Here is a 27,812-nt window from a genome sequence, read left to right as displayed (position 1 = left end):
AACAAGGGGAGAACAAGCAACGGACAACAAGAATCTCCACACATTCGCTATGCATCCTCAACCTTTGTAGATGCTGAAAAAACTCAAGGAATGAGGTATACCAATAAGATACGCTGATGCACAGTGATAGTGAAATTAAAACAATTTCAGATATTGAAAAACTTAACTGTATTAATCTAGCTGTAATGCATATATTTACAGACACATATACACTATTTACAGTAGATAATATACAAGACTGATAATAACTAGCAGCTGGATGAAAAAATTGAAGTTTGTAACAAAAAAATAGAGTCAGCAGGATAAGGTGCGACAAAGTAGAGCATTGCTTCATTAAACCTAGTCTGTCTCCATAGATGATTCTTGTGACTGTGAAGCACTAGGATAGGCTGCCTTAGCTGCGGCAGCAGCACCCTCCCCGTGTATTGCGTCATATTGTATCGGCCATTCAAACATCTCCATTTGATCGTATATCTGAATGATCAAAGGTGACGATTATTAACTATGGGATTAATAATGAGGTCATACATACGCCACTGCGACCAGTACTAATTCCTATCAGATGCATAAAATATTTCCTTTCGTAAATTCGGACGCGACATAGAGCAAAAGCTAGAAAGAGCGACAGGGAGCAAAGGGGTGAGAGAAATAAAAAAAGACAGATATAAAAGGAGAGAGATAGAAAAGAAGAGAGAGAAAGAAAGGAAGAGAGAGAAATGGAAAAAGAGAAAGTGAGGGAGAATAAGGGAGGGAAAGAAAGGGAAAGAGAAAGGGAGAGAGAAAAGGAAAGAAAAAAAAGGGGAGAAAAAAAGGGAGAGAATAGGGGGGGGGAGAGAGAGAGAAAGGGGGTGAGAGAGGGGGAGAGAAAGAGGGGAAGAGAGAAAGGGGGATAGAAAAAGGGGGGGAAGAGAGGGGGAAGAGAGAAGGGGAGAGAGGGTAGGGAAAAGAGAGTGGAAGGGAGAGTGGGGGAAGAGAGAGTAGGGAAAAAGAGGGAGAAAGGGGGGAGAGATAAAAGGGGAGAGAGACAGAGAGAGGGGGAGAGAGAGAGGGGAAGAGAAAGAGGGGGAGAAGGAGAAAAAGGGAGGAAAGATAGAGGGAGAGAGATGGGAGAAAGAGAGGGGGAAAAGTGAGAGAGGGGTGAGAGAGAAAGGTAGAGAGAGGGGGAGAGAAAAGAGAGAGTGATAGGGGGAGAGAGAGAGAGAGAGATAGGGGCGCAAATATAAGGGCGGAGAGAGAGAGGGGGTGAGAGAAGGGGGAGGAAGAGAGAGGGGGGAAAGAGAGAGAGGTGAAAGAGGGGGAGGGAAAGGGGGGGGGAGAGAGAGAGGGAGCGAAGAGAGAGAGAGAGAGAAAAAGAGGGGGAGAGAGAACAGGGAGAGATAAGGAGGAGAGCGAAAGAGGGGGAGAAAGCGGGAAGGGAAGAGGGAAGGAGAGAGAGAGAGGGGGAGAAAGAGGGGGACAGAGAAAGGGGAGAGAGAGAAAGCAGAAGAGAGAGAGGGGAAAGAGAGAGGGGAGAAAAAGAGGGGGGAGAGAGGGGTAAGAGAGAGGGGGAGAGAAAAAGGGAAGAGAGAGATAGGGGCGGAGAGAGACATGGGGAGAGAGAGGGGGGAGAGAGAGGGGGGACAGAGAGAGGGTAAGGAAAGAAAGGGGAAAAGAGAGGGGGGAGCGAGAGGGGGAGAGAGAGAGGGGAGAGAGAAGGGGTGAGAGAGATAGGGGTGAGAGAGATAGGGGCGGAGAGAGACATGCGGAGAGAGACGTTGGGAGAAAGAGGGGGGATAGAGAGGGGGACAGAAAGAGGGGGAAAGAGGGAAGGAAAGGAAGAGGAAAAGAGAGGGGGAGAGTTAAAGGGGGGGGAAAGAGAGAGAGGGGGAGAGAGAGAGGGGGGAGAGATAGAGGCGGAGAGAGAGAGGGGTAATAGAGACAGAGAGAGGGGTAGAGAGCGCGGAGAGAGAGAGGTGACAGAGAGAGGAGGAGAGAGAGAAAGAAAGAGAGGGGAAAAGGGAGAAGAGAGAGGGGGAGAGAGAAGGGGAGAGAGAGGGGGGATAAAGAGAGGGGGAGAGAGAAAAAGGGGGAGAGAGAGGGGGGGAGAGAGAGAGGGGGGGGGGAGAGATTGAGAGGGGGAGAGAGAGGGAGAGAAAGCAGTGAGTTAGGAATGAGATAACGCTCTCCAGACCTTGTTCATACACAAACATCCAAAGACGTCACTTACTACAACTGCAATGAGGTATGGGGTACATTTATCTCATATGGAATGAGAACTGCTGACATAAAATATCTAAGACAGCAAACTTCCTACAGGCACCATAAGTGACAGGAAAATTTGTAGCTTGGCAAAAGCAACAGCCATATTAATAAAATGAATAATCCCTCCAACATTTCCAGTTTATAGGAACACAGTCTTGGCTTTTATTGAAAATTAACTTGTCATTCAAAAGTCATATATAGCAATTACAGACAATATGTATATGTAGGAAGATGCAATTATTCTCAGATCAACATACATGTATGTGTAGAATCTATATGTAATCATAGGCTAAACTATAGATTCTGATTGCTGAAAATGACTTAATACGCATGGTTAAAAACCGTCATGTTCGAAAATATTAACACCCTTATTGTTTTATAAATAAAAATTGCAAAGTATGCTCCTCCTTTGTAACAGTTCATGACTACTTAACGCTCATTAAAGGCTTTTAATTTCTTTTGCTCTCTTGCACAATGCTGAAAATTTGTTTGAAGATCAAAATTTCTCTCTCAGGTGGTTTGGAATAAAATTGTGGCTGAAAGATCAAACAAGAAGATTTGGTGAAATTTACTAAAAATTAACTCGACAATGAAAATGAGAGAAGTACTTACAACTTTTATGAAATTAATTATATTGAAAAAAATAGAGTCTCAGCTTCAATTTGATACATAAAGTGTTGGGTTCATCAAAAATATTAGACTTATGATTTAGTAAAAATCCTCTTATTTGAATTATTCAATATACCAAGACTTTTATTATTTATGATCATGACTGTAATTTGTAATGATGGTGTTTTGTGTGTCAGCAACTATGGCCTAGCAGCGAAAGAAGTTTGCTTGATTACTAGATCACACTGACACAAATAAGTTCGCTTTAAATCTACCTCAAACGATTTCTAAATATATTTACCTGACAGACGAAGCTAAGCACATCATCCTTAGTGGTGAGAAGCTGGGCACGGGTGCCCCACTTGAATTCATATTTGGCGGGGTCAGTTTCAGGCAGCTTGCTATAAACAATGTAGCCTTGCTGCACGAACTCCTGCGTCACCAGCTTCTTCACATCTCCAAACACCTCATTGTCTGGCTTTCTAAAAAAGATTTTCCAATATCGCATTGATGCCGTGATCAATGGGATTTGAAAGATGAAAGGAAAACAAGTATAAACATTTCACAAACCAAATGTGAAAATACCGGTAAAGAGGGTGCTGCTACAAAATGCAGCATTGTGTGTCCATCACAATCACAGGGCCAGCTTCTTTCTGATCCAGCCTCATGCTGAAGCACAGAGCTGGACCAGACAGACACTCATACAGTAGACCCCTTACAAAATTAATCTGTCTTGAAAGCCGTTTTGTGAGTAGAGAGTTTTGTAGGTAGGAATGAATGTCACCATGTAAAAGCTCCAATCCATTCCAAAACCCTCACATAACATGGAGATAACATTTGTATAAATTATAAATAGTAGTTAAAACCTGTAACAAATACATGTTAGAATTATATTACTACATAATACACAGAAAAAGTAAGCATGCAAAAAAGAACAGAGAAGTAACGAATGGAAACTACGGATAGTATGTTTGTTTGTCTTTGACGTTGGCCGTCTGGACGTGGCTAAGCAAAAGTTGTGAAAAGTCGGAGGACGACGATCAGTGGTTTGAGTTGCATCATTGTCTTCACTCTGTTCAGAATACATGTTTTAAGAACTGAAGTAGAAAGATTTATTTACAGCGGCACGGATTAAAAAATTATGTTTTCATTAAGAAAACACAGACCTTGACTAACTAGAAACAAGTCGGCCTACTCTTTATGTGATACACGATGTGATAACTCCAAATAATAAACAATGGGAAGAGGTACCAGACGGTTGACAGCTGAGAGAATACATAATATAGAAAAATAACAATATCTACAAACATCTTTTGTATGCTGGAGCAATATTTATACAAAAAGATGTCTCGTAACTTGTAAATTTCGAATGTAAAATTTTTTATTCGCAGAAGTTTCACTGTGTATACAAATGAAACCTCATCATTAAAATACTAATCAAAGGAGTTATAGAAATGGTTGCTACTAACGGCTGCAGGTATAGAATATGTCAACAGATTGATTTTTATCAAGAAATCTAGGACATAAACAAAAAAGCAACTGAAACCTTTGCACATAATCTTGTTCTAATTGTGTGGACTACCAATAATTATATAAAACGAAGAGCTTTCTGAAGTCTGATTGTTCAGCAGGAAGTAGACCAGAGGGTTTGCTTACTTACTCATAGTCCAGTCCTAAATGCTTGAGAGCCTTCCACAAATCATCTACAACAATAAATGGTAAGTTTATTAAAAAACACGGTTTTAAGTCTTCTATTAGCAGAAGTGAAAATAGATAAAGGATGTACAGTCAAACCTCAACATATAAATTCTCTATAGTTTGATGTGAAAATTGAGCAAAGAGGTGATGACTCCATACCAGAAGAAGTTTCTAACAAAAAAACTTCCAAAATTATTTGAAACATTACATTTTCGTAGGTGAGGGTGAAAAGGCTGGTAAAATTGAGAGTAAATAATAAAAAGACACAAATAATATTTATATTAAAAAATCCAACCCTGCCACTGTGTGTCTGTCTGTTAGTCTGCACAAACATTGTGTTTCCACATTTTTGGCTGGTTTTATTCATACTTCACACGCACTCGCTCCATACTTGCTCACACGCACTTGCTCCAAGTCTCAAAAATATTTATTTTCAAAACTCCATTTGCTTCCTGAGACCTAGTATCTTAACACCTATCCAATCAGAAACTCAAATATGCCCCTTTGCATGCACTTAAACAATTGCTCTCAATGAATGTGTTTATAGATTGTTGTCATGAAAGTAGTGTAGCAATTTGGATTGAGAATCTGCACGCAAGATGTGATCTATCTGATTAAAAACGAGAAAAACCAGGGCAGCGTCGCATTTCATGGCGGTAAAAATTACGTTAGTTCAGACATGATAAAGTTTAGGTTTTAGTAGACTACACTGAACTCCCTTATCACCATCTCTACCTCCGAGCTGCTTATCACTAAGGTTGCACTTCTTTCCCCTACCTAAGGTAGAGTAATAAAAACCCTTTTATGGATCATTACTTTTTTAGCTTAAATGTAATATTACATATAGTTTAATATAATTTACTCGCCTTATTGCTAATTATAATCACCGATGAGAGATGATGATGAGATAGAACTGGTGCAATACATTAGAAGGGAGAACTAGTGCAATGCATTAGTTAGAGGATATAAATAGTGCAATACATCAGTTAGAAGATATAACTAGTGCAATACATTAATTAGAGGAGAGAACTAATGCAATACATTAGTTAGAGGAGATAACTAGTGCAATACATCAGTTAGAGGATATAACTAGTGCAATACATTAGTTAGAGGAGATAACTAGTGCAATACATTAGTTAGAGGATATAAATAGTGCAATACATCAGTTATAGGATATAACTAGTGCAATACATTAATTAGAGGAGAGAACTAATGCAGTTCATTAGTTAGAGAAGATAACTAGTGCAATACATCAGTTAGAGGAGAGAACTAGTGCAATACATTAATTAGAGGAGATAACTAGTGCAATACATTAGTTAGAGGAGATAACTAGTGCAATACATTAGTTAGAAATGAGAACTAGTACAATACATTAGCTAAAGGAAATAAATAGTGCAATACATCAGTTATAGGATATAACTAGTGCAATACATTAATTAGAGGAGACAACTAGTGCAATACATTAGTTAAAGAAGAGAAATCATGCAATACATCAGATAGGATCGAGAACTCGTGCAATACATTAGTTAGAGGAAAGAACTAGTGCAATACATTAGATATGGGACCCATGCAATATATTAGTTAGAGGAGAGAACTAGTGCAATACATTAGAAGATGCAATACATTAGTTAAAAAGATAATTACGCCAAATGAAAACTGTTTGCAAGTAAACGCAGACTTATATTTTACTTGATATGCTGTTGATAAATATCTAAACAGCTGTGTTAACCCACTAACACTCACCATTTTATGTGTTACTGGTTGTTTGAAGAAAGAACAGCAATAACTAAAGTATTTATGTATTATTGGGTGGTCAACTCACCGTCCCCTATTACATCCCCAGCCATCAGTATGATACTGAGTATGATCATGAGAAGGGCTGCATGCTGATTATCGGTGTCACCCCTGTAATGCGAATCATCTTAGTCTGAGATATGCCTACGCATGCGCATTTAGTCTACTACTAGCTATTCGATGTACAAAGAAACTTTGACCTATAAAACATATAACACATTCGTCGTATGGCAAAACTGTCACGGTAAGAACTAATATTTTAAAAAGAACACACCGTATGTCATATTATATATTTCAAAGAATTATAAATAGCATTGAAACTGATAGATTATACAAACAATGAAAAAACTGGAGACAGAATATTTTATTATACTAACTAGAAATTTCCCTGTCATAGTTGTTACGCAGTTTTTGAAAATCAGAACAATCTAAAGGCTGAAAATGAGAAATTTGATGGAGGAGGCAGCATTGGGAGGAGCAATAATGTTGTGTGCAATATTTGGTGCAATATTTTCATGGTTAATAATGTCCATAAAATCATGATCATCATCTAGAAACAAAGAGGCTGCCTAGTCCATGTCATTTGCATCGCCTACAACATCTACTAAACAATTCTCTGAATCAGATGAGTTGTTGTTAATATTTTGAGTAACGTGTTGGGGAACAATAGCAGTTGATGTTGATGGTTGCTGTGCGGACCTTCTTTTCCTCCTATTGCGCTGTAATAATTGGGAGACACGTGGACGGCCACTGCGACGACGTGGTCTTTTGGGAGGTTGTATGTCCATGGTAGTTGTCAAGTAGCTTTGAAATGAAATTCAAAAGGTCAATTATGCAAAACAAAAGGTTGTATAAAAATCAGACCTAATATACTACTATCTCTAACCTACGTTTTACAACAATACAATAAATATTAATTATAGCTGTAGGCCTAACCTACTGTAATGTATATAATTTAACTAACAACAGCAATAATGAAATGCGTTTATTATATCTCTGCACTGCAATAGGAGAACTGCAACCCAACTGCAATGATAGCTGTAGGCCTACTCTACTGGATGTTATGTAACAAACAGCAATAATGAAAGGAGAATAGGATTTGTTTATATCTCTCCACTGCAATAGGAGAAATGCAATATTAGCAGTCAAATGGCACTGCAGTGCAATAGGGGAACTGCAATGATAGCTGTAAAGTACTGGGTGTTATTATGTAAAACAAACAGCAATAATGAAAGGAAAAGATTATGTTTATATCTCTCCCTGCAATAGTAGAAATGCAATATTACAAGTAAAACGGCGAGCTGCTGTGTAATATACAGTTTGAAAGTTGGTTGTGTTGAATGTAGAATGATTTTGACAGCGATCTGTAACAGAAAGCAAGCATTAGCATTCACGTGTCTGGAGGTTTTCTGCAAACTGGAGCAAAATAAAGAAATGTTCTTGTCATGAATGGGCATTGTAGTTCGGCCTTAGCTTGTACATAAGATATAATTAAATTTGGCTAATGCTCTAGATAATTTAATGAAAACTTCGGTAATTGGACAAAAACACGTAGGCTGATAAACTGTGAACCACATTTTCGTACCTGTAAATCGGTCTACGGTTTACGCCTCAAACGGCCTACGTTTATTACAGAAACCTTCGAATATTGGACAATGCCATAAACTGGTGAAATTGGTACGTTTTTCTAGTAAAATGCGCACAGCTTTATGGTTCTACTATCTGTGGCACAGCTTTATGGGCATTTTGTTGGCCGGTCTTAATTTTGATTAAACAGGCTTGTCAGGTTTTAATGGCAAATTTAGACCAAATTAATCTTTCTAGTTATGTATCATCCAATCAGATGTGTAAGTTTTAGGATATTGTCGAGAAAGTTCAAAGACTAGGTAACATATTTAAATAGGTTTATATGTGTTTTGTATCATTATTATACTTAAATGACTCCACAAAAAAATTATTTAATTTTTTGATGGGATTTCGGTACAAGGGTTTGGGTATGGCCATTGATGGATACTTTTCGGGAGTTGTGTGCACATATTTATCATAAAGCTCCCAAACACTTGCGTTGCTCTTGTTTGGTCAATGGATTCATTATTTACTGCGTTTTATACTGTTACTTTACGGAGCAGCAATAGGTAGGTTCAGAGGTGGGTGGGTTGATGTAGATACGTGAAATGGGAATCTAAACTAACAACGGTAATATCTACTATATAAACGGCAATCGTTGTCTGTCTGTCTATCTATCTGTCTATCTATCTGTCTGTCCGCTTTATAGAGTACCGTACTTTTCGGACTATTAGCCGCTACTTTTTTCTGATGGTTTGTGAGCCATGCGGCTTATATACGTAAGGGCGCGGCTACTCTGTGGGTTTTTCTTTCTCCGCTTGGGCGCATTAATAGGAATATCCGGTTAGTACACGCCTCTATTATAATACGTAACCTACTATTCATCGTAGGGGTGGACGATAAATACTATGCTAATAATATCGTGTCTTTTGGAGTTGTCTTCTCGATATATCGAGTTACCGATAACTCCCGAATATGAGTAGTATAAATAGATTATAGAGCGGTCTTTTCTTTTTCGATTCGGTCGTACGAAGCAAACTTAATTAATATGAGTAAGCAGTAAAATCAAATTAGTAGTAAATATTAGTAGTGAATTAAATAAAATTTATTACTCATTAAATAAATTAATGAGTAGTAAATTACATATAATTAATATTTACTCTCTCTCTCTAATATTTACTGCTAACGTGTACCAGGAAGGTCACGTGAACATTTGTTTCTTGCGACCACTGTAAAAACGCTGTTCTCTATGTAGTAGATACGGTAGCTGAAATTGAACAAGACGGAGTCTATATATTCTGAACAATAGAATGTTGCGGAGGTTGACTCACAACATTCATAGGAAGAGAAACCTTCAATAACATTGATTTATGGGCTGCAATCACGTCAACATGAACAAAGCTAAAGTTAGAAAGCGGAGGTAGTCTAAGAATATTGATATTCTACCAAACGACATCATCAGTCTAATTCAACATCTTTTCTACCTTTGCGTCTCAGGCTAGAACTGTCAGGTTTAAGGAAAGATCCAATAAGATTGTTAGACGCTGGCAGAGTGTCTCTAACTAACCTGAGGTGGGAGATTTGGAAGACAAAAAGGTATTCTTTTGGAGTCCGGATTTCCAACGTGGTGGATGCACTGGGATCGAGATCAACTCAAGAACGCTATTTGAATTATAGGAAACTTGAACTCAAGGTTCTTTGAATTATTTCATTGACTGCATTTATCAGTAACGTGATTGATTGAGATAGCTACGCTAGGTTTGATATAGTGTTGTTATAGCATTGCCTTAGTTATAAAAGCAGTAAAAGGAGCTATAACAATATCATAGATTTTGCCAACCTGTTAACAAAACACTGCTATTCAAAAAATTCATTGTATCTATACTCAGCGCATTGATAAAGCTATGTGAGGCTACGAAGCGATCCCCTACAATGTTGCTTATTCTTACAAAACCAATACTTCCACCACCATCAGAGTCAGTGCTGCTATTGCTATTTTTTTGCTATTGCTATTTGCTATTTCTGCGTAATCACAAACATCTGAATTGGCTATAATGTCATCAACGTGAGTACATATTTTTTTAAACTGTAATTAAACTGTTTGTTTTTAAGTTGGAAATTCTCAACCAAAATATTACAATTAAATTTTAGGCTAATTTTATAGAGAAATCTTCGGATAACACTGTCACTACTATAAAAGCCCTAAAGATCGTTGGTTACGTTATCAACGAATAATAAAATTCAGTTACTAGCAATTGCTGGGAAAGTCGCAAATATGCGTCTACGGCGGTTGACCATAGAAAATGCATAAATTAGTCTACTTCAGTGAAAGGGTTAAAAACGTTGGATTTGCCACTGTTTGTGATAGTAAACATGTACATTTCCTTCCGCAACTAAGTTACTTTTACTTATTTTCCAGCTACGAGTACCACAGAACTACAAAACTTGCACGGGTGCTGCTACTGCGTTTTACCTACTAAATTTCTACAGCGAAAAGGTTAGTACGTCTTATTCAATGTTGTATTGTCTATGAATTGCCACACATCCACTACTTAAAAAACGTTGGATTTGCCACTGTTCGTGATAGTAAACATGTTCATTACCTTCCGCAGCTGACTTACTTTTACTTTTTCCAGCTACAAGTGCTACAGAACTACAGCTACTACAGAACTTGCACGGGCACTCCGATAGGCGACGGGGAGAAGAAAGCGAGCAGCGTATATTACAAAAAAAGTACACCATCTCATTCACTTTTAGAAACGCTTGAAGCAGTACAATGCCTCCCAAAAAGCCTACTGGTCAAACGCAAGAACAGATTGGTTCCCGTAGAGAAAAAGACCGAATTCGCAAAGCAGAAGCTCGGCGAGCAGAAACTGCAGAGCAAACACAGCTACACCCACAACAAAACAGAACTGCTACTGCAGCTGCTAGAAGTGCAGAAACTGCAGAAAAAACACAGCTACGCCTACAACAAAACAGAATAGCTACTGCATCTGCTAGAAGTGCAGAAACTGCAGAGCAAACACAGCTACGCTTACAATGAAACAGAATAGCATCTGCTAGAAGAGCAGAAACCGCTGAACAAACACAGGTACATCGAGAGCAGGCCAGAATAGATGCTGCAGCTGCTAGAAGTGCAGACTGCTGAGCCGACCCAGCAGCGACTCAAACGGCTCAGAGCAGCCGCTACATCGGCCAGACGTGCAGAAACCTCCGAGCGGGTGCAGCGGCGACAAGAACATAATGCACTAGCTACAACAGCTGCTCGGCGAGCTGAATTTTCAGAACAGATGAAATGGCGACGACAGCGAGATGCACTAACTACAGCAGCTGTTACCAGGAGCCGTGTATGGGCAGAAAACTTCCCACTTGACTACAGTTCTGCTACACAGTATAGGGCTGAATTCTTCTAAGGGACAAATGTCCAAAAATGCTCCAAATGTAATGCCTTATGTTGGAAAGGCGAGAGGCTATAAATGTAGTTTATATAGTAAATTTTATTGACAATAAATTTTATCAACACAACCACGTTACTGCTGCACAGTTTATATATACCATGTCAAAACACAGGCTATAGACGAAGAACTGGTGAGTCATGATTAGTGTTTTAAGCATGTAGAAGTCTCAATTCAATAAATGCTGGCGATAGCTTAGTAGTGCAAAAGCAAAATATTTTCTACAATTTCTTAAAATATGTAAAACTTTTCAATACTGCCAGTTTGAAGAACTTCAGTTTGCCTGGCAATGTCAATTTCATTATCAGTTCTGTACAAAATTAGGACAACTCCGATTTGAGTGGCTTGAGACTGATGCATTGTAGACTACCTGTAGAACACATTGCATATTTCCAATGGTCTATCCAATATTATTGACATGCACGACTGCATATGTGTAGCAGTCTGATCAGCACCAAAAATTCAGTAGATTGCATATTTGGAGTTGTTTTACAGTATGAAAGACAACTACCAATAAAACTATTGCTTTACGTAAATCTGTTCCCGAACACGGGTAATGCAGCTAGTAAATATATATTACCAAGTGTTAGGTAAAATATTAGAAAAACCAACGTGAGATATTACTTGCTTTAGTTTAATTTTTAAATCTTACCAGCTTTTTTAAATGCAAACCTGCAATAATTTCATAGATTTTGGATAAAGAATGCTGGAAACTACTAAGGATGTAGAAACAAATATTTGTTCAATTTTATGTCAAACATCTAAACTCTCATATGCTAAGATAATCATAGATCAATGCTTGGCTGTATTTTAAGACTCGCTGGACGATTAGTTAACAACAAAGGCCATAGCCTAAAGACAGATTTACAGCGATTTGCCTTCTGCCTTTACATTCTTTTACCTTCATCATTGGAATGATGCAATGGTGAACAGAAAATTGTACATAGCAAGCTATACGCTGAAAGCTTAGAGGAGCGATTGCACAGGTATTTAGGCAGATCACATGCTTGTATTTATGCATGGCTACAATCCTCCATTTCAGTATAGATAGCATAAAGTCATAAGGCAAAGTGAACCAAATGTAGAAAAGCTGAACAAGCTCATAAAGGAGGCAGGGTCAGACTGTGACCTCAAATACAGTCTGATCTGCAACTGTATCTAAGTCAGACTGTGACCTCAAAAACGGTCTGATCTGCAACTGTATCTAAGTCAGACTATGACCTGAAATACAGTCTGATCTGCCACTGTATCTAAGTCATACTGTCACCTCAAATATAGTCTGATCTGCGACTGTATCTAAGTTAGAATGTGACCTGAAATACAGTCTGATCTGCAACTTTATCTAAGTCCGACTGTGACCTCAAATACAGTCTGATCTGTAATTGTATCTAAATCAGACTGTGACCTGAAATATAGTCTGATCTGCAACTGTATCGAAGTCAGATTGTGACCTCAAATACAGTCTGATCTGCGACTGTATTTAAATCAGACTGTGACCTCAAATATAATCAGATCTGCGACTGTAACTAAGTCAGACTGTGACGTCAAATATAGCTTGAACTGCAAAATGAGTGTGACTAATCAGGGGAAACCAAAGAGAAAATCTTAAAGGTTGACTTGAAGCAAAATTCACATTACAGTAATTTGGTATCAAAAGATTCACTGTGCCTTACTCGGTTGTGTTGTAGGTGCAAAATATGTGGGAATGTGATTACAAGCTCTTAACAGCTAAAAAACGAACAGTTAATCGCAGCCATACGAGATCGCCCTAGTTTGAATTTTCTTTCCAAAACGGCTCAAATGGGACGTAATTGTTACAAGATCGTTTCTGTTTACACTTCCATGCAACCAAATTCATCAAAATATTTTCACAAATATACTTCTCGCATTCAATAAAACTATGTGTATTGTTCTTACGCGTCTGTTTTATCGTCATTGTAATGCTGTCACTTTTAGAAATCTTTAAAATCAGTCACTTTAAAATCTGTTTAATTTTTTAACCTTAGCTTGAAGGAGTACATATCATTGTCTGATAATCATGACGAGCCTGTTGGTCACTTGTGATAATCGAAAAGTGCTGCATAAATTATTTGCGAAGTATTGGGTCACATGATCAGATTACGACTTGATGATTAGATCAAGCCGAAACAAAACTGTAAAGTAGCATGCATCTATATTTGATACGGGGTCTTCAGTAAAACCTGAAGTGTTTGTCATAAACTAGTGCTACGATAAGTTTTATATTGAGCTTTTTATTGGCCTTTCAATTCACGTGAGAACATCACGTGACAAGACAATAATCAAATGTAATGAATACGTCAGAGAAATAAACTGATTCCAATCTACGGCGGCTTTTAGTTTTTGAGCTTTTAAGAGCTTAGTATATTAAGAGCGTGAAGTATATTTGTGAAAATATTTCGATGAATAAGGTTGCATGAAAGTGTAAACAGAAACCATCTACCACAACTACGTCACATTTGAGCCGTTTTGGAAAGGGAATCCAAACTACGGCGGTCTCGTGTTGATGCGATTAACGGTTCGTTTTTGAGCTTTTAAGAGCTTGTAATCACATTTCCACATATTTTGCATCTACAACACAACAGAGTAAGACATGGTGAACCTTTTCATATCAAATAACTGTAATGTTAATTTTGTTGCAAGTCAACCTTTAAAGAAAATTTGGTAGCGCAGTACAGTGATGTGCAAAAGAAAGGGCCCACCTCTGATTCTCATTGCCAATATATGTACATGTAGACCAAATTTCAAATGCTCATAAAATTGTGCCAACTTGTTGAAATCTACCTAAACTATATATCAATAGACTCAGCATTTACTCAGCTTTCTTTTGATGTGAGTAATTCCAGTGTAAATGGATTAGCAAGTACTAATATGCCTCCTTTGATCCTAGTCTATTTTCGCTAATCCCGTCAAACAATGGCCAATTTTTAATTTGCTCTAGCTTCTGATTGAAGTGAGATATTCACTCACTTTGAAGTTTGTCTGACACTTCAACTTATTCTTGAGATGATATTAAAATTTTAGCATTCTCAAAATTTAGAATTTGTGTACATAAGGCAGCGAAAACGGGACTTCAGGAATTCGAGCATTGGAAATTCTATCCCAGACATTACATTTTGCAGGATAGATCAAAAATGACATCGGGTTCTGATTCTCCAGAAGCTGCTGATTCCAAAAATATATACATTATTATACTTGGAACGAACACATTTGCTTCAGCGCAGGTTTACTGTCCGAAATACACAACAATTTAGGGTGGGCCCTTTCTTTTGCACATAACTGTAGGTTATGTAGGCACTGCAGCATGTAGCACAAGAAGCTACCTACGCACAAGATAGACTGGCTCAAGGTAAGATGCTGCATGAACATCGATTATAAGCACTTAAAAACCAGCTATTAACGTAGCGTACTGATATGATAACGACCTGTGCTCATTGACCAAGATTCTAGTTGGTTCACCCTATCTAACCTCGAGGAAAAAGCATTGCTTCTATATGCCTGGATGAAGTTATTGTTCTAAAGCTTATCATACGAAAAATATCCATTTGTTAAATTTAATCCGGTATTTTTTTTCAGTTTCTAAACCTTGTTTTCAGAGCTTGAAACTACAGTGACAATTGTGTATAACTATTCCATTTCGGATGCAGTTGGCATTGTCTCACATGCTTTTGTTTTCACAAAACTTTAGATAAGTAAATTGCATGACCGAGTGTAGAATAAACCGTATTATTGATCTGGAAGAGAGGTCAGACCCAATTACTGGCACCACCAGAAGCATTTGCGGAACTCGAACTTCAACTTGCTGCACACAGGCCAAGCATTCCAAACCCCGAATTCAAAATGAGCTATCACAATCTCAAATCATCTTTTCCCATAGGCTGAAATGACTGCCTTGTAAAATAAAAATGATTGAAAATCAATCTTTTAGAGGGAACAAAGACTATTATCACACATGAAAAGCAGAGCCGTGTATAAATGTACTATTATGTGAGTGAAACAGACATGCCATGAACCCATGATTGACGTCGAATATTATTAGATTTAACGGAGTAGCTCGAAAAACTCTTCATGCAGCTTAAAAACTTGTCTTAATTAGCGCCATTAGCTAATATAAATTGACATCTGTATCTGAAGAATATCTATGTCAGTTTCCAAACTTCCTCTTATTCTAACACGCATAAAGACCCCTGACAGCTCATACCCTAGGACACTTATGTATTCGCCTCATCTAACTTTCGCGTTTTCGTGGAGTCATCCTCTCGCGAAAATTTTATGAGCGAAACTAAATTATCATAACGAACGAGCGAAAACGCGGAATTAAACAGCTTTGTTCATTGATAGTCCAAGAAACAAATGGCAGCAAGCGATCAAATTGCTTATCGATCTCGTCCATACAATTCTACCTCCGGTTCGCAATTACAAACTAGTTCCAAATTGAAAAAAAAATTTCTTACCGGTGAACTGAACCTGAGGAATCTAATTATGTTTGTTCCACTGCATTTATTTTCACATCACCATATTTTCGCACTCATCAGAGATGCGAAATTAAAATGCAGCAAAATTTCACTTTGTATGCTACTCACGAAACTAAATACTAACGAAATATAAGTGTCCTAGGGTAGTCAAGATTGTAAGATAGACAACTCCGAGTGAACCATAGACAGTGCATTCACATTGAGGAGAATACAAACCATGTGAGGTGAGGATCGGTTGACTCGAGCTCCAGAAGGTTAACAACACAAAATGTCTTATTTGGCTGCTCAAGTGGTACAATATCCAATCCGAATGTCTATAAAAGATGACACGAGACCAGTCTGAGTTTAAAGAGTCATTAATCAGGAACTACCGTATGTAGGACAAATCTAAGGACAGATAAGTCAAGCAATCTATGTGATAGCGAACACGATTAATGCTTTTTAAGCGCAGAGAAAAACAATTGACTTGTAACATAGGACCATTGCTGCTAGAATGCTAGCAGTTAAGGTCTATGTTACACACCTATGTTACTCAGCTTACCAGATAGCACTAGTTGCTATGACAGTGTAGCGAGATGAGTAACGGCAAAAATGTTTAAAGGTTGGTTTACAACAAAATTCACATTACAGTTATTTGATATCAAAAGATTCACCATGTCTTACTCTGCTGTGTAGTAGGTGCAAAGTATGTGGAAATGCGATTACAAGCTCTTAAAAGCTCAAAAACAAACAATTAATCCCAGCCATCACAAAACCACCGTAGATTAGAATCTCTTTCCAAAACAGCTAAAATAAGATGCAGTTGTACAAGATAGCTTCTGTTTACACTTTCACGCAACCTCATTCGTGGAAATATTCTCACAAATATACTTCACGCATTCAATAAAACCATGTCTATTGTTCTTACGTGTCTATTTTATCGTCATTGTAATGCTGTCACTTTCAGTACTGACATCTTTTAACCTACCGTGAAAATTTGTTTAATTTCTTAACCTTAGCTGGAAGGAGTGCATATCATTTTTTGATAAACATGGCAACCCCGTCTGATACCAATACCAATGTCTGATAAACGTGACGGGCTTGTTGATCACCTGTGATAATCGAAAAGTGCTGCAGAAATTATTCGCGAAGTATGGGGCACATGATCAGATTACGACCAGACGATTAGACCAAGCCAAAACAAAACTGTAAAGTAGCGAGCATCTATACTTAATACAGGGTCTTCGGTAAAACCCGAAGTGTTTGTCATAAACTAGTGCTACGAGAAGTTTAATATTGAGCCTTTTATTGGAGTTTCAATTTACGTGAGAACATCACGTGACAAAACAATAACCAAATGTAATGACTACGTCAGAGAAATAAAGTGATTTCGATCTACAGCGGTTTCGTGATGGCTGCGATCATCTGTTCGTTTTTGAGCTTTTAAGAGCTTGTAATCACATTTCCATATCTTTTGCACCTACAACACAGCAGAGTAAGACATGGTGAATCTTTTGATACCAAATAACTGTAATGCGAATTTTGTCGCAAGTCAACCTCTAAGATTCTCAACTCAGATTACAATCACATGCCGTTGAAGTTTCACAGGAACTGCAGTAGATTTTCTGATGAATTAAGGACACGGTAATGTGTTATAATTAACCTTCAAAGCCCTTGTTGACAATAGGGTATCATATGTCTCCCAATCAAACAGTAAAAATCATTTCTAGAGATCATTGAAATGAGTTAATAGTGAAAGGCTAAACCATTGGCTGTCGAGTGAATGTGTCAAGTTAATAAATACTAAACGTGTTTTTATTGGATGTATCATCATCTAGAAAGGGTAACTAACGCAGTTGATAACATATTGTTGAAGACTGCACAGTGAGGATAACACAACATTTATAGACCTAAATGATTATTTATCAAATACTTATATTCCACTGCATTTTTCACACATACTCGAGTGTAGGGCGAGTGTAGGAACTCAAACGCACCCAAGGTTGACACTGACTGACAACTTCAAATGCTAAACATGTACATAGTACTAAAGCATAAGTCCATGACAGAGAAGAATGCAATAAAAAGCTGAAATCAATGCCACAAAGCCTCAAGAAATCCCTAGTGAGACAAAAAGGAATAATGTAAGATGTTTTGTACTTACATTTTTCATAGTTACCCGAGCTTTCTCTAAGGTTATATTAAATGCCCTTGACATGTCCTTCATGACCTTTTCCATTATCTCTGCAGCAGAAAGTCATTCAAATACATACATGAACAAAGATCATACAGAGTGGAGAAAGGATAAAACTTGAACTACTATAATAATTACATAGCCTTAGGCCTTACATAGCCTTAGGCTTTGTTGAATAACAACACATTTTCTTTCTAACTCCAGAAGAAATGTATCTCTAGCTAATGCGCAACTCCTTCAGAGCTTAATTAAAGCATTCTTAACCAAAGAGCTGAATAGATGCTAATCACTTGATTATCTATCTTACCTTGCCTTTTAATAGGCAGCTTTCGGCTGCTAGTCGCAAGAAAGAACCTCACCAAATCTCTTGCCTGTAAAACAATACATGATATACTATCGCAAGAGACGATGATATTTACAAGGTGTGATACTCTATATTTGTTGTGTTTGAGAATCACTTAGAATACTTAATGTGGAAAAGAAAGAAGAGAGAGTTGGTCAAAATGGCATCAAAAATTGTTCTGTATTTGAATTGCTTGTTTATGTCTCTTGATGGTAGGAAACAAAAATGTTGATGGTTTTCAAGTGACTGATACAGAAAGGTAACAATCACACTGATGGAAATGCCATGTGGTGCTTATAACTCCAAAAGGACATAAAGATAAGCACTTACGCTGACAATGTACCAAACAAATACCTATTTAGTAGATAAAACCTGCAATAAAATGTAACACCACATTACTATGTTACTCTGAGTTTTTAGCTTCGAACAGAGGTAGTGGCTAACGGCAGTCTGAGAGAGGCTTGACAGCAACGCGTTCGGTATTCAAAACTTTTTTCACGCGAATTAACCAACTTTGAATTTAACTTTAATGAATTTAGCTTACTAAACACACACTTGAAGCTAAGTTTTAATCATTTGCTAAACTCACTACAACTTTGTAGTTTTTTAGTTTATTATCTGTTTCCGGTTTGGTGCTGTTTGTCTCGCGTTCACTATAACTTTTAGCTGGCCTTTTAAAAACTTTTTCAAATTGATTTGAGAAGACTGAGCGATGTTTTTCTAGAAAACGGCCTCTTGCATACTTAGCCATATAGTGGCCATCGAAAACCAGCTCGTATTTCAAAGATTAATTGCATCTCAAAGAAGAAACTTGCTCAAAATTTTACTCGTATCTCCATTGTCTCAGTTGTTGGGGCACTAATATGTCGAGGTATAACTGTAATTGATACCCCTATAAGAACTGAAAACTACGCACTTTCATAACTGTACAAATTACCATTTGAAATTCGTATAGATTTGTGTGACCTGCATTAACAAACGATTGGCTTTCTTGATGCTCGTACTTCAAAGATTAATTGCATCTCAAAGAAGAAACTTGCTCAAAATTCTACTCGTATCTCGATTGTCTCAGATGTTGGGGCACTAATATGTCAAGGTATAACTGTAATTGATACCCCTCTAAGAACTGAAAACTAAGCACTTTCATAACTGCACAAATTACCATTTGAAATTTGTATAGATTTGTGTGACCTGCATTAACAAATGATTGGCTTTCTTGATGCGTTCAATTGGACTCTGACTTGTCCTTCCTATACAAAGCTACAGTCTAGCCTATGAACTGCACCAAACTTAACATTAGGAAATGGCTATTTTTTCTTGAATACTTTGGGAATTCGGAATTACTTGTAGACAATGTTACAACAGAGTTCTTCTACATAAAAATCCTACTTAGAAATTCCAAACAAAATATTATAACAGTTGTATTTGTGCAGTGGTGAGTCATCAAACACTGGTTCCAACACACACAACATGAACATAGTATTCTGCCATTCATGAGCGAATATGTCCAACCCATATCATACGATTAGCATCAAACAGGACTTATGACGTCAAAGTATAGAGAAATCGCAACAGAAAAGAACCTTATTATCAATATCTTCATCTGTGTACCGCCCACTGTCACCTTGAGAAATTTGTGTCATTTTCAGCCTTCTACAAACAAATGTGCATTAAATAGCAGCAACACACTTTAGATACAAGAGGTTTTAAAAAAACAATCACTGTTCAACATTCTGTACATACTTTAGAACTAAGGCAGAAAAAAAAATTTGCAAGATGACTAAACATCTTTTAGCACACGCGGTGCTTTATCAGGCAGCAAAAATGACCTACGGCCTATTGACCTACGACAATTGTATGTTTGAAACTACCAGCTTCATTTCATGGTGAGCTTACAGGAACAATTATGAACAAACATACAAATATATAGTGAAAAATTGACTGAGTACTATGAACTCCCAAGGTATATATAAAAAAGACTGCTAGGAGAAGCCTGCTACTCCCTAAACCACCAGACAATAGAATGATTGCATTAGTATTCAGATAAATTTCAGAGTTTTGCTGGAACCACGATTCTCGATGAACAACTTAAATTTAACAACCATAAATCAATTACATAAAAGTTATAGTTAGCCATTATACATTTTGCTTTGATTTTTTTGAGCTCACTCAAAACATATCTCTAGGCATTATCTGACAAAGTTTCATTGCGATGTAAAGTTTTTTTGCAGCATATATTTCTTGCCAAACTAGAAATACAGGAAGTTCTATTAGAGGTCTCATCTCATATTCGTGATTCTATAAAAGGATCAGAAATAAATGATGGCCAAACATACAATATTATGATAGGAAAACATGTCAGCTGTCTAGCACAAAAAAACAAACAAAATCTGACGATTCCACATTTGTGGTTTTAATAAAACCACGAATCTCGATGAACAACTTAACTTTAACAACCATAAAGCAATTACATACAAGTCATAGTTAGTCGAGCAGATAGCAGTACCATAACTATATTGATTATATTGATAAGACTATAGTTGTTATTATGTTGATTGTTTTTCAAGGAAATCACGTTTAATGAAAGTAAACATGTTGGCTCAACAACCAATTTCGCAAGCACAAATTCATCACTGGTACACCTCAATGAAATATTGGTGAAAGTGAGTGAGGGCGAGGTATTGTAATCTTGATCTATAACTCAAGTTGTGGCAATGAGTTGATCGTACTTTACTTCACAAGACCATCGCAAAAAATATGGGTAATTCCATACTTGTTCGAGATGAATTTCTTTTTCTCAGTAAAATGTGACATGGTGACCTAGCTAGTTTTTTAATGTGTACTCGATGTGCTAAAGGGTTTGTAAATGCAGTTGCAAATGAGGTTTCTATTAATACAAATTGGGCTGTTTGTGAAAAATGCGCTTTTTGTGCAACTCCCTGATAAACTATCAAGAAAAACGTCTTTATGTAAATATTTGTTAGTTGTAAAAGGCAATATATAGCAGCCTTGTTTCTCTTGTTTGTAACATTAAAATGTAGCTAGGATAGAGGGTTTTTAGCGAAGGGATATAAGTGTTTTTTACTTATCGTGATGTAAGTAAAAAGACTCAATGTTGCCTTCTATGGATGGCAGACTTTGCAATAATGTGTGCAGCCTACAACAGCTAAGACAAACATGAAAAATTACTAATTTTTAGCAGAGCGTGCAGATGCTAGATAAACAATTTAAATTTATGCCTAAATGTGTGATGCAAGATAAAACAACCTACAGTTTTTGTCTGTGTCAGTTTGCTGATTCATCGAGAATCTGATCCAACTGCTAACAATGTTTATCTGGCTTGATCCAATCTATATGATGGCACAGCATTTATTTATTTGTTTGCTCTTGGTTTGCTTACCCCGTTTTCATAAGTTTTTTCAACGATTCAACTGGAGCCTATTTTTCATCTGCTTTATTAGCTCCCTTTGAGCAGGTATACCAGTTCCGTCAGTCTAACCATTAGCATGGCTAAAGTTAGCTCTCAGTTCTTTAATATCAAATGGCCTATCATTATCGCAGTGACAACATCCTGACAAATTTGCATATATGGCACTGAATAATATTGTTTTTAGTCCCAAATTTTTATAGAAACTGTACTTTACTTTAATTGAGCAAGAACTAATAATGGTGTTGACATGGCCCTAGCTAGTAGTTTTCAGCAGTTAGCCATCTTGTTTGCAATGGTGACTTATGACAAATATATTAGTAAATGCATCTAGCATTGCTATTAGCTCTAATTATGAAACTGATTCAGATAAAGGTAGATATATGTATTTCATTGAGTCTCGAAAATAGGAGAATAAATCAAAATTAATATATTTTAATTATTGATCATTGTGCTGTCCATAATGTCTGACAAGATGTGATACCGCAGTTAATTGTGCGCTTAACTGTGTGTACTAATTTTACTGTATTTCTTGATCTATTATATCTTTTGCTGCGATTTTTGTGAGCTCACTCAAAACATATCTAGGCATTATCTGACAAAGTTTCATTGCGATATAAAGTTTTTGAAGCATATATTGTGTGGTATAATCTCAAAGATACTTTAATTGAGTTTATATAATTAATCATTAGTTGGAGGTTATAGGGGGGTTCGTTTTCCGGTAGCCATTAAAACCAGTTATACAAAACGCATCTGCCTCATCTTAATCCTAATTCATCAGCCCAACAACACATGGTGGCAGCGAAATAGTCGTAAAAATGGGTGATGAAGAGGTTGAAGCCGCTCCGAATGTTGTTATTCCAAGGTCTATGCCAAGGATTGACCCTCCAGCTGAATTAATATTAGACAGTAACAAAGAAGCCAATTTCAGGACTTTTAAAGCTAAGTGGCGCTCTTATTATGTCTTGTCCAGGTTGGGAGGGGAGGAACTGGAATACCAACGGGAGTTATTGTTATATACAGCTGGTACTGAAGCTAGCAAGATAATTGATAACTCAGCTAGGTATGCAGGGACAGGAGATGTGGATAAGACTTGTGACTTGGTTTTAGAGATATTGGAACAATATTGTATAGGTGAAAGGAATACAATCCATGAACGATATAAGTTTAACACACGTACACAACTCCCTGGAGAGTCCTTTGATGCTTTCTACACTGAGTTAAGAACGTTAGCAAGTAGTTGTCTATTTAACTATCGTGCTGCGGAGGGGGCACCAGCAGAAGCTGAAAGTCCTATAGATGAAATGTTACGTGATAGGATAGTGTTAGGCCTAAGAGAAGATGAACTGCGAAAAAGGTTGATTTCTCAGGGCAACAATCTTACACTGGCAACAGCTGTACGGTTATGCAGGTCACATGAGGTTACATCTACTACAATGCGGTCTATGAGTGGAGGGTCCAGTCAGTTGGCAGTCAATGCTGTCAGAGCTAGAAAGCGCTCTGAGCAGTCAAAACCGGCTACTAAAGGGAAATCGCACTCGAGAGCTAGCAGTGGAGAGCAGAATAAACCAAGTGATAAATTTCCAAACAGTCAAGCACAAAAATGTAGTTGGTGTGGGAAAACTCCAAATCACGCTAAAGATCAGTGTCCAGCTAAGGAAGCAGAGTGCAGAAACTGTGGAAAGAAAGGACATTACTCGAGAGTATGTCGTTCTAAACGCATCAATGAGGTCAAGGAAGAAAATGATGACAACTTCCTGTTTACAGGCGAACTAGTTGTTGGAGAAGTTGAGTGTTGGCAAGCTAAAGTAGATGTCAATGGATTTCAAACTATCTTCAAACTGGATACCGGAGCTGATGGAACGGTTGTCAGTCATGCAGAACCTTGGGTCAACCAGATGAAGTTATCTCCACCTGATACCATACTACATGGTCCTGGTGGAAAAGAGTTAGAGGTATTGGGAGTATTTGAGGCTAAAATGTCCTATAAAGGCATAAAACATAGCGAGAAAGCTTATGTTATTAAAAACCAAAATACCTCGCTCTTGAGTAGAAATGCTTGTGTCGCATTAAATCTGGTAACTTGTCATGTAAATGAAACTCTGAAACTCAATGACATTTGTTCAGAATTTCCCAAGTTGTTTAAGGGGTTAGGATTGCTCAAGGGATATACCTATAAGATTTCCTTAAGAGACAATATAACACCCACATGTATATATACACCACGGAAAGTACCTCACCCACTTAGAGAGAAGGCTAAGCTACAGTTACAGGAGATGGTCACCTCTGGGGTGATATCACCAGTGACTGAAGCGACTGACTGGTGCAGTGGACTAGTCACCATCCCCAAAGCTTCCGGAGCCGTACGCTTGTGTGTGGACCTGACTGGCTTAAACGCAGCAGTCAAAAGGGAGATCCATCCTATGGCGACAGTGGAGGAGAGTTTGTCTAAATTGGGGAAGAGTTCTGTGTTTAGTAAACTCGATGCCAACAGCGGGTTTTGGCAGATCAATCTTGAAGAAGAATCTAGGAGACTAACTACGTTTCTATCACCATTTGGACGTTATTGTTTTAACAGACTTCCCTTTGGAGTGTCTAGTGCTCCAGAGATCTTCCAAAGAGCTATGTCGAGGCTATTAGAAGGTGTACCAGGAGTTGTTTGCCACATGGACGATATTCTGGTCCATGGCAAAGACTTACAAACACATGATGAGAGACTCAGAGAGGTGCTTAGAATTCTCCAGGACTCTGGACTTACGCTCAATGCTCAGAAGTGCGAGTTCAGGAGATCCTCTTTGACTTTTCTGGGTCATATTATTAGTCAGGAGGGAGTGAGACCTGATCCCACTAAGGTGGCAGCTATTCAGGATTTCCCCACTCCTACCAGTAAGACAGATCTGAGACGCATTAATGGTATGTTGAATCAGATGGCAAAGTTCATTCCAAATCTTGCTATTCTCAACGCTCCTATGAGAGAGCTGCTGAAAGAGAAGAGAGAGTGGATATGGGGACCAGCACAGGAGGATGCTTTTGCCAGAGTTAGAGATACTCTGACATCTGCTGAGACTATGGCACATTATGACCCGAAGTTAGTTACTATTGTCAGCACAGATGCTAGCAATATTGGTTTGGGAGCCACTCTGATGCAAGTTCAGCCAGATGGAAACAGACGACCAGTGATGTATGCTTCACGATCTCTCACTGAGACGGAGAAGAACTATGCTGCTATTGAGAAAGAAGCTTTGGGGACCGTTTGGGCATGCGAGAGGTTCGATCAGTTTGTCCGAGGGATGGCTTTCACTATAGAGACAGACCACAAGCCTCTAGTGCCATTGATGATGTCTAAGGAGTTAGACCAGGTGCCATCAAGAATCTTACGGATGAGGCTAAGAGTAATGAGGTATGCGCCTAGGTTTCAATATGTGCAAGGGAAACTTCATTGCTTGGCAGATGCCTTATCCAGAGCGCCAGTAGAATCTCCAAGCACAAAGGATCACATGTTGATCGAGGCAGTTGAAGAATACGCACAGAGTGTTATTCCTTCAAATGTAGCTGTTGACAGACTGAAAGAGGCTCAACACAAAGACGAATTATGTCTGGAAGTTATCCGATGTTGTCGAGAGGGGTGGCCAGTCTACAAGACAGATGCTTACCTAAGTGTTCAACCTTACTGGGAAGTGCAGCAGCATCTTACAGTTATTGATGATCTACTCCTCTATGATGATCGTATTGTGGTTCCCTCGAGTGAGAGGTTGAGAATGCTTGACATTATTCACCAAGCCCACCAAGGAATAGTTAAATGCAGATTGAGAGCAAGACAGTCTGTGTGGTGGCCCAGGATTTCAACAGAAATTCAGGAGATGGTACAGAACTGTAGAGTCTGTAAAGTCAATTCAAAACCTCCTACGGAACCTCTTCTTCCTTCATCACTCCCCGAGAGAGCTTGGCAACGTCTTGGGGCGGATTTGTTGGAGTTTCAAAAGTGTCACTATTTACTCTTAGTAGACTACTACAGCCGTTGGATTGAAGTCCGGAAACTTTGCTCATTACTTTCGAGAGACACCATTGAGGCAATGAAGTCTATCTTCTCGGTGCATGGAATTTGTGAGATGGTCATTTCAGACAATGGCCCTCAATTTGCCTCAGAGGAGTTCCTTAAATTTACAGAAGAATATGGATTTACTCACGTCACGAGTTCACCCCGCTACCCAAAAGCTAATGGAGAGGCTGAACGAGCAGTTGGAACTGTGAAGGGACTTTGGAGATCAAACCCCAAAGACCCACATCTGAGCTCGCTTACTTATAGAGCCACACCTCTAGATAATGGCTATACCCCATCAGAGTTGCTGATGGGAAGGCAGATACAAACAAACCTTCCTGTTCTCCAGGCTAACTTGATGCCTCACAAGACTGATAGAAGTCACATTGTTGAGAGCGAGGGGGCTAGGAGACAGGCTACAAAGCTGAATTATGATAAGCACTTCAGGGCCAAGGAGCTACCAGAACTCAAACCGGATAAAATGGTTTATATTCGGGACAGTCAGAAAGATGGTATGATAGTGAAGAAAGTAGCACCAAGGTCCTACCAGATCCAAACAGATACTGGGATAGTCAGAAGAAACCGGAGTGCATTGGTAGACATGGAACAATCTGCAAATAATACAAAAGAGGAGGAACTACAGACTACACCCAAACGTAGTCAGGATGTCTATTCTCCTGGCTCCACCAGAGGCGCAGAGGGCAGGGCGATACGAGAGAGCCCACAGGCCAGTCCAGGTGGATGTCGGGGGTCTGAGTCGACTGTCGCAGAGGGCAGGGCGATACGAGAGAGCCCACAGGCCAGGCACGTTGACTCAGACCACAGGTTTAGTAGACCGCAGAGGTCGAAGAGGGTACCAGGATATCTTACCCAGAATTATGAGCTTTACTAGTCAAGAGAGATGTTAAACACCCTAAATGGACTCGGACAATACTAGTCACATAAACATTGCAATCGGACAATCACTTGTTAAACACTCCTTGTTTATTACCAAAGATATTTGAGTTACATATGTTTTCTTATTTGGTTATGTATGCTTTGTTTGCAAACATCCATCTGGAACGGGGGATGTGGTATAATCTCAAAGATACTTTAATTGAGTTTATATAATTAATCATTAGTTGGAGGTTATAGGGGGGTTCGTTTTCCGGTAGCCATTAAAACCAGTTATACAAAACGCATCTGCCTCATCTTAATCCTAATTCATCAGCCCAACAACACATATTGCTTGCCTAACTAGAAATACAGAAAGTTTTATTTGAGGTCGCATCTCATATTCGCGATTGTATAGTGTTCAGAAAAAATGATGGTCAAACATATACAATATTATGATGGGAAAACATGTCAACTGTCTAGCGCAAAAAAACCTAAAACAAAATCTGACAATCCCACACTAGGCAGTCACAGTTTTAATTCACATTTGTCTCGGTATAGAAATGGCATGAAAAACTACCTAGTCACAACAGGACAGTTGATATATTCATATCTTGCAAAGTTCGATATGATTGGAAAGGGTAAAATAACTAATAACTCACTAATAGCCCTCGTGTTATCAACTGAGAGTCAAAGCACGTCTAGCAAGAAAATGGTTGCACAACTGATTACTTAGTTTTGAAGTACCTAATCATGCAATCAAAAGGCGAAAAGTTCGATAGATTTTGAAAACCGTGAAAGTCGACAAAAAGATCGCGAATAGACCATAGATCCTTGGGGGAAAAAATCAACTAATGTCTGGAGTTGTTGATGATGGAGTCGGTAAGTGTTCGACTTAGATTTTGAAGTGTTGGTTATGTGTAATGACTCAAGTAAATCAAATTATTTCAAAGACGTCCTACATTAATTATGGTTGTTGCCAGTCGTAAATGTCAACCTTTGATACCGGTGAGTATGTCGCAGTACTTGCACCTCGGCTATCAAACACTAAAAGTTGAAGGCCAAATGAAAAAAGTTCTATTGGCACATGCTTGATAAAGA

General features: G+C 38.3%; 1 protein-coding gene across 1 annotated transcript; it reads right to left on the bottom strand.

The window, feature by feature from the left end:
• Nucleotides 1-27,496, bottom strand: LOC137388864 (non-structural maintenance of chromosomes element 3 homolog). Its single transcript, XM_068075334.1, has 9 exons — nt 27,374-27,496; nt 19,956-20,025; nt 18,337-18,400; nt 18,000-18,079; nt 16,073-16,170; nt 6,371-6,453; nt 4,511-4,553; nt 3,152-3,332; nt 1-474 (listed from the first exon to the last, which is right to left on the bottom strand). Exons 2-9 carry the CDS (start codon nt 20,013-20,015, stop codon nt 340-342), a joined length of 744 nt encoding a protein of 247 aa, XP_067931435.1. The 5' UTR covers nt 20,016-20,025; nt 27,374-27,496; the 3' UTR covers nt 1-339.
• Between the last annotated feature and the right edge of the window lie 316 nt (nt 27,497-27,812).

Source organism: Watersipora subatra, chromosome 2 (assembly GCF_963576615.1).
Source record: "Watersipora subatra chromosome 2, tzWatSuba1.1, whole genome shotgun sequence".
NCBI lineage: Eukaryota > Metazoa > Bryozoa > Gymnolaemata > Cheilostomatida > Watersiporidae > Watersipora > Watersipora subatra.
The sequence above is the reverse complement of the archived record's forward strand: the minus strand, read 5'-3'. Positions and strand labels throughout refer to the sequence as shown.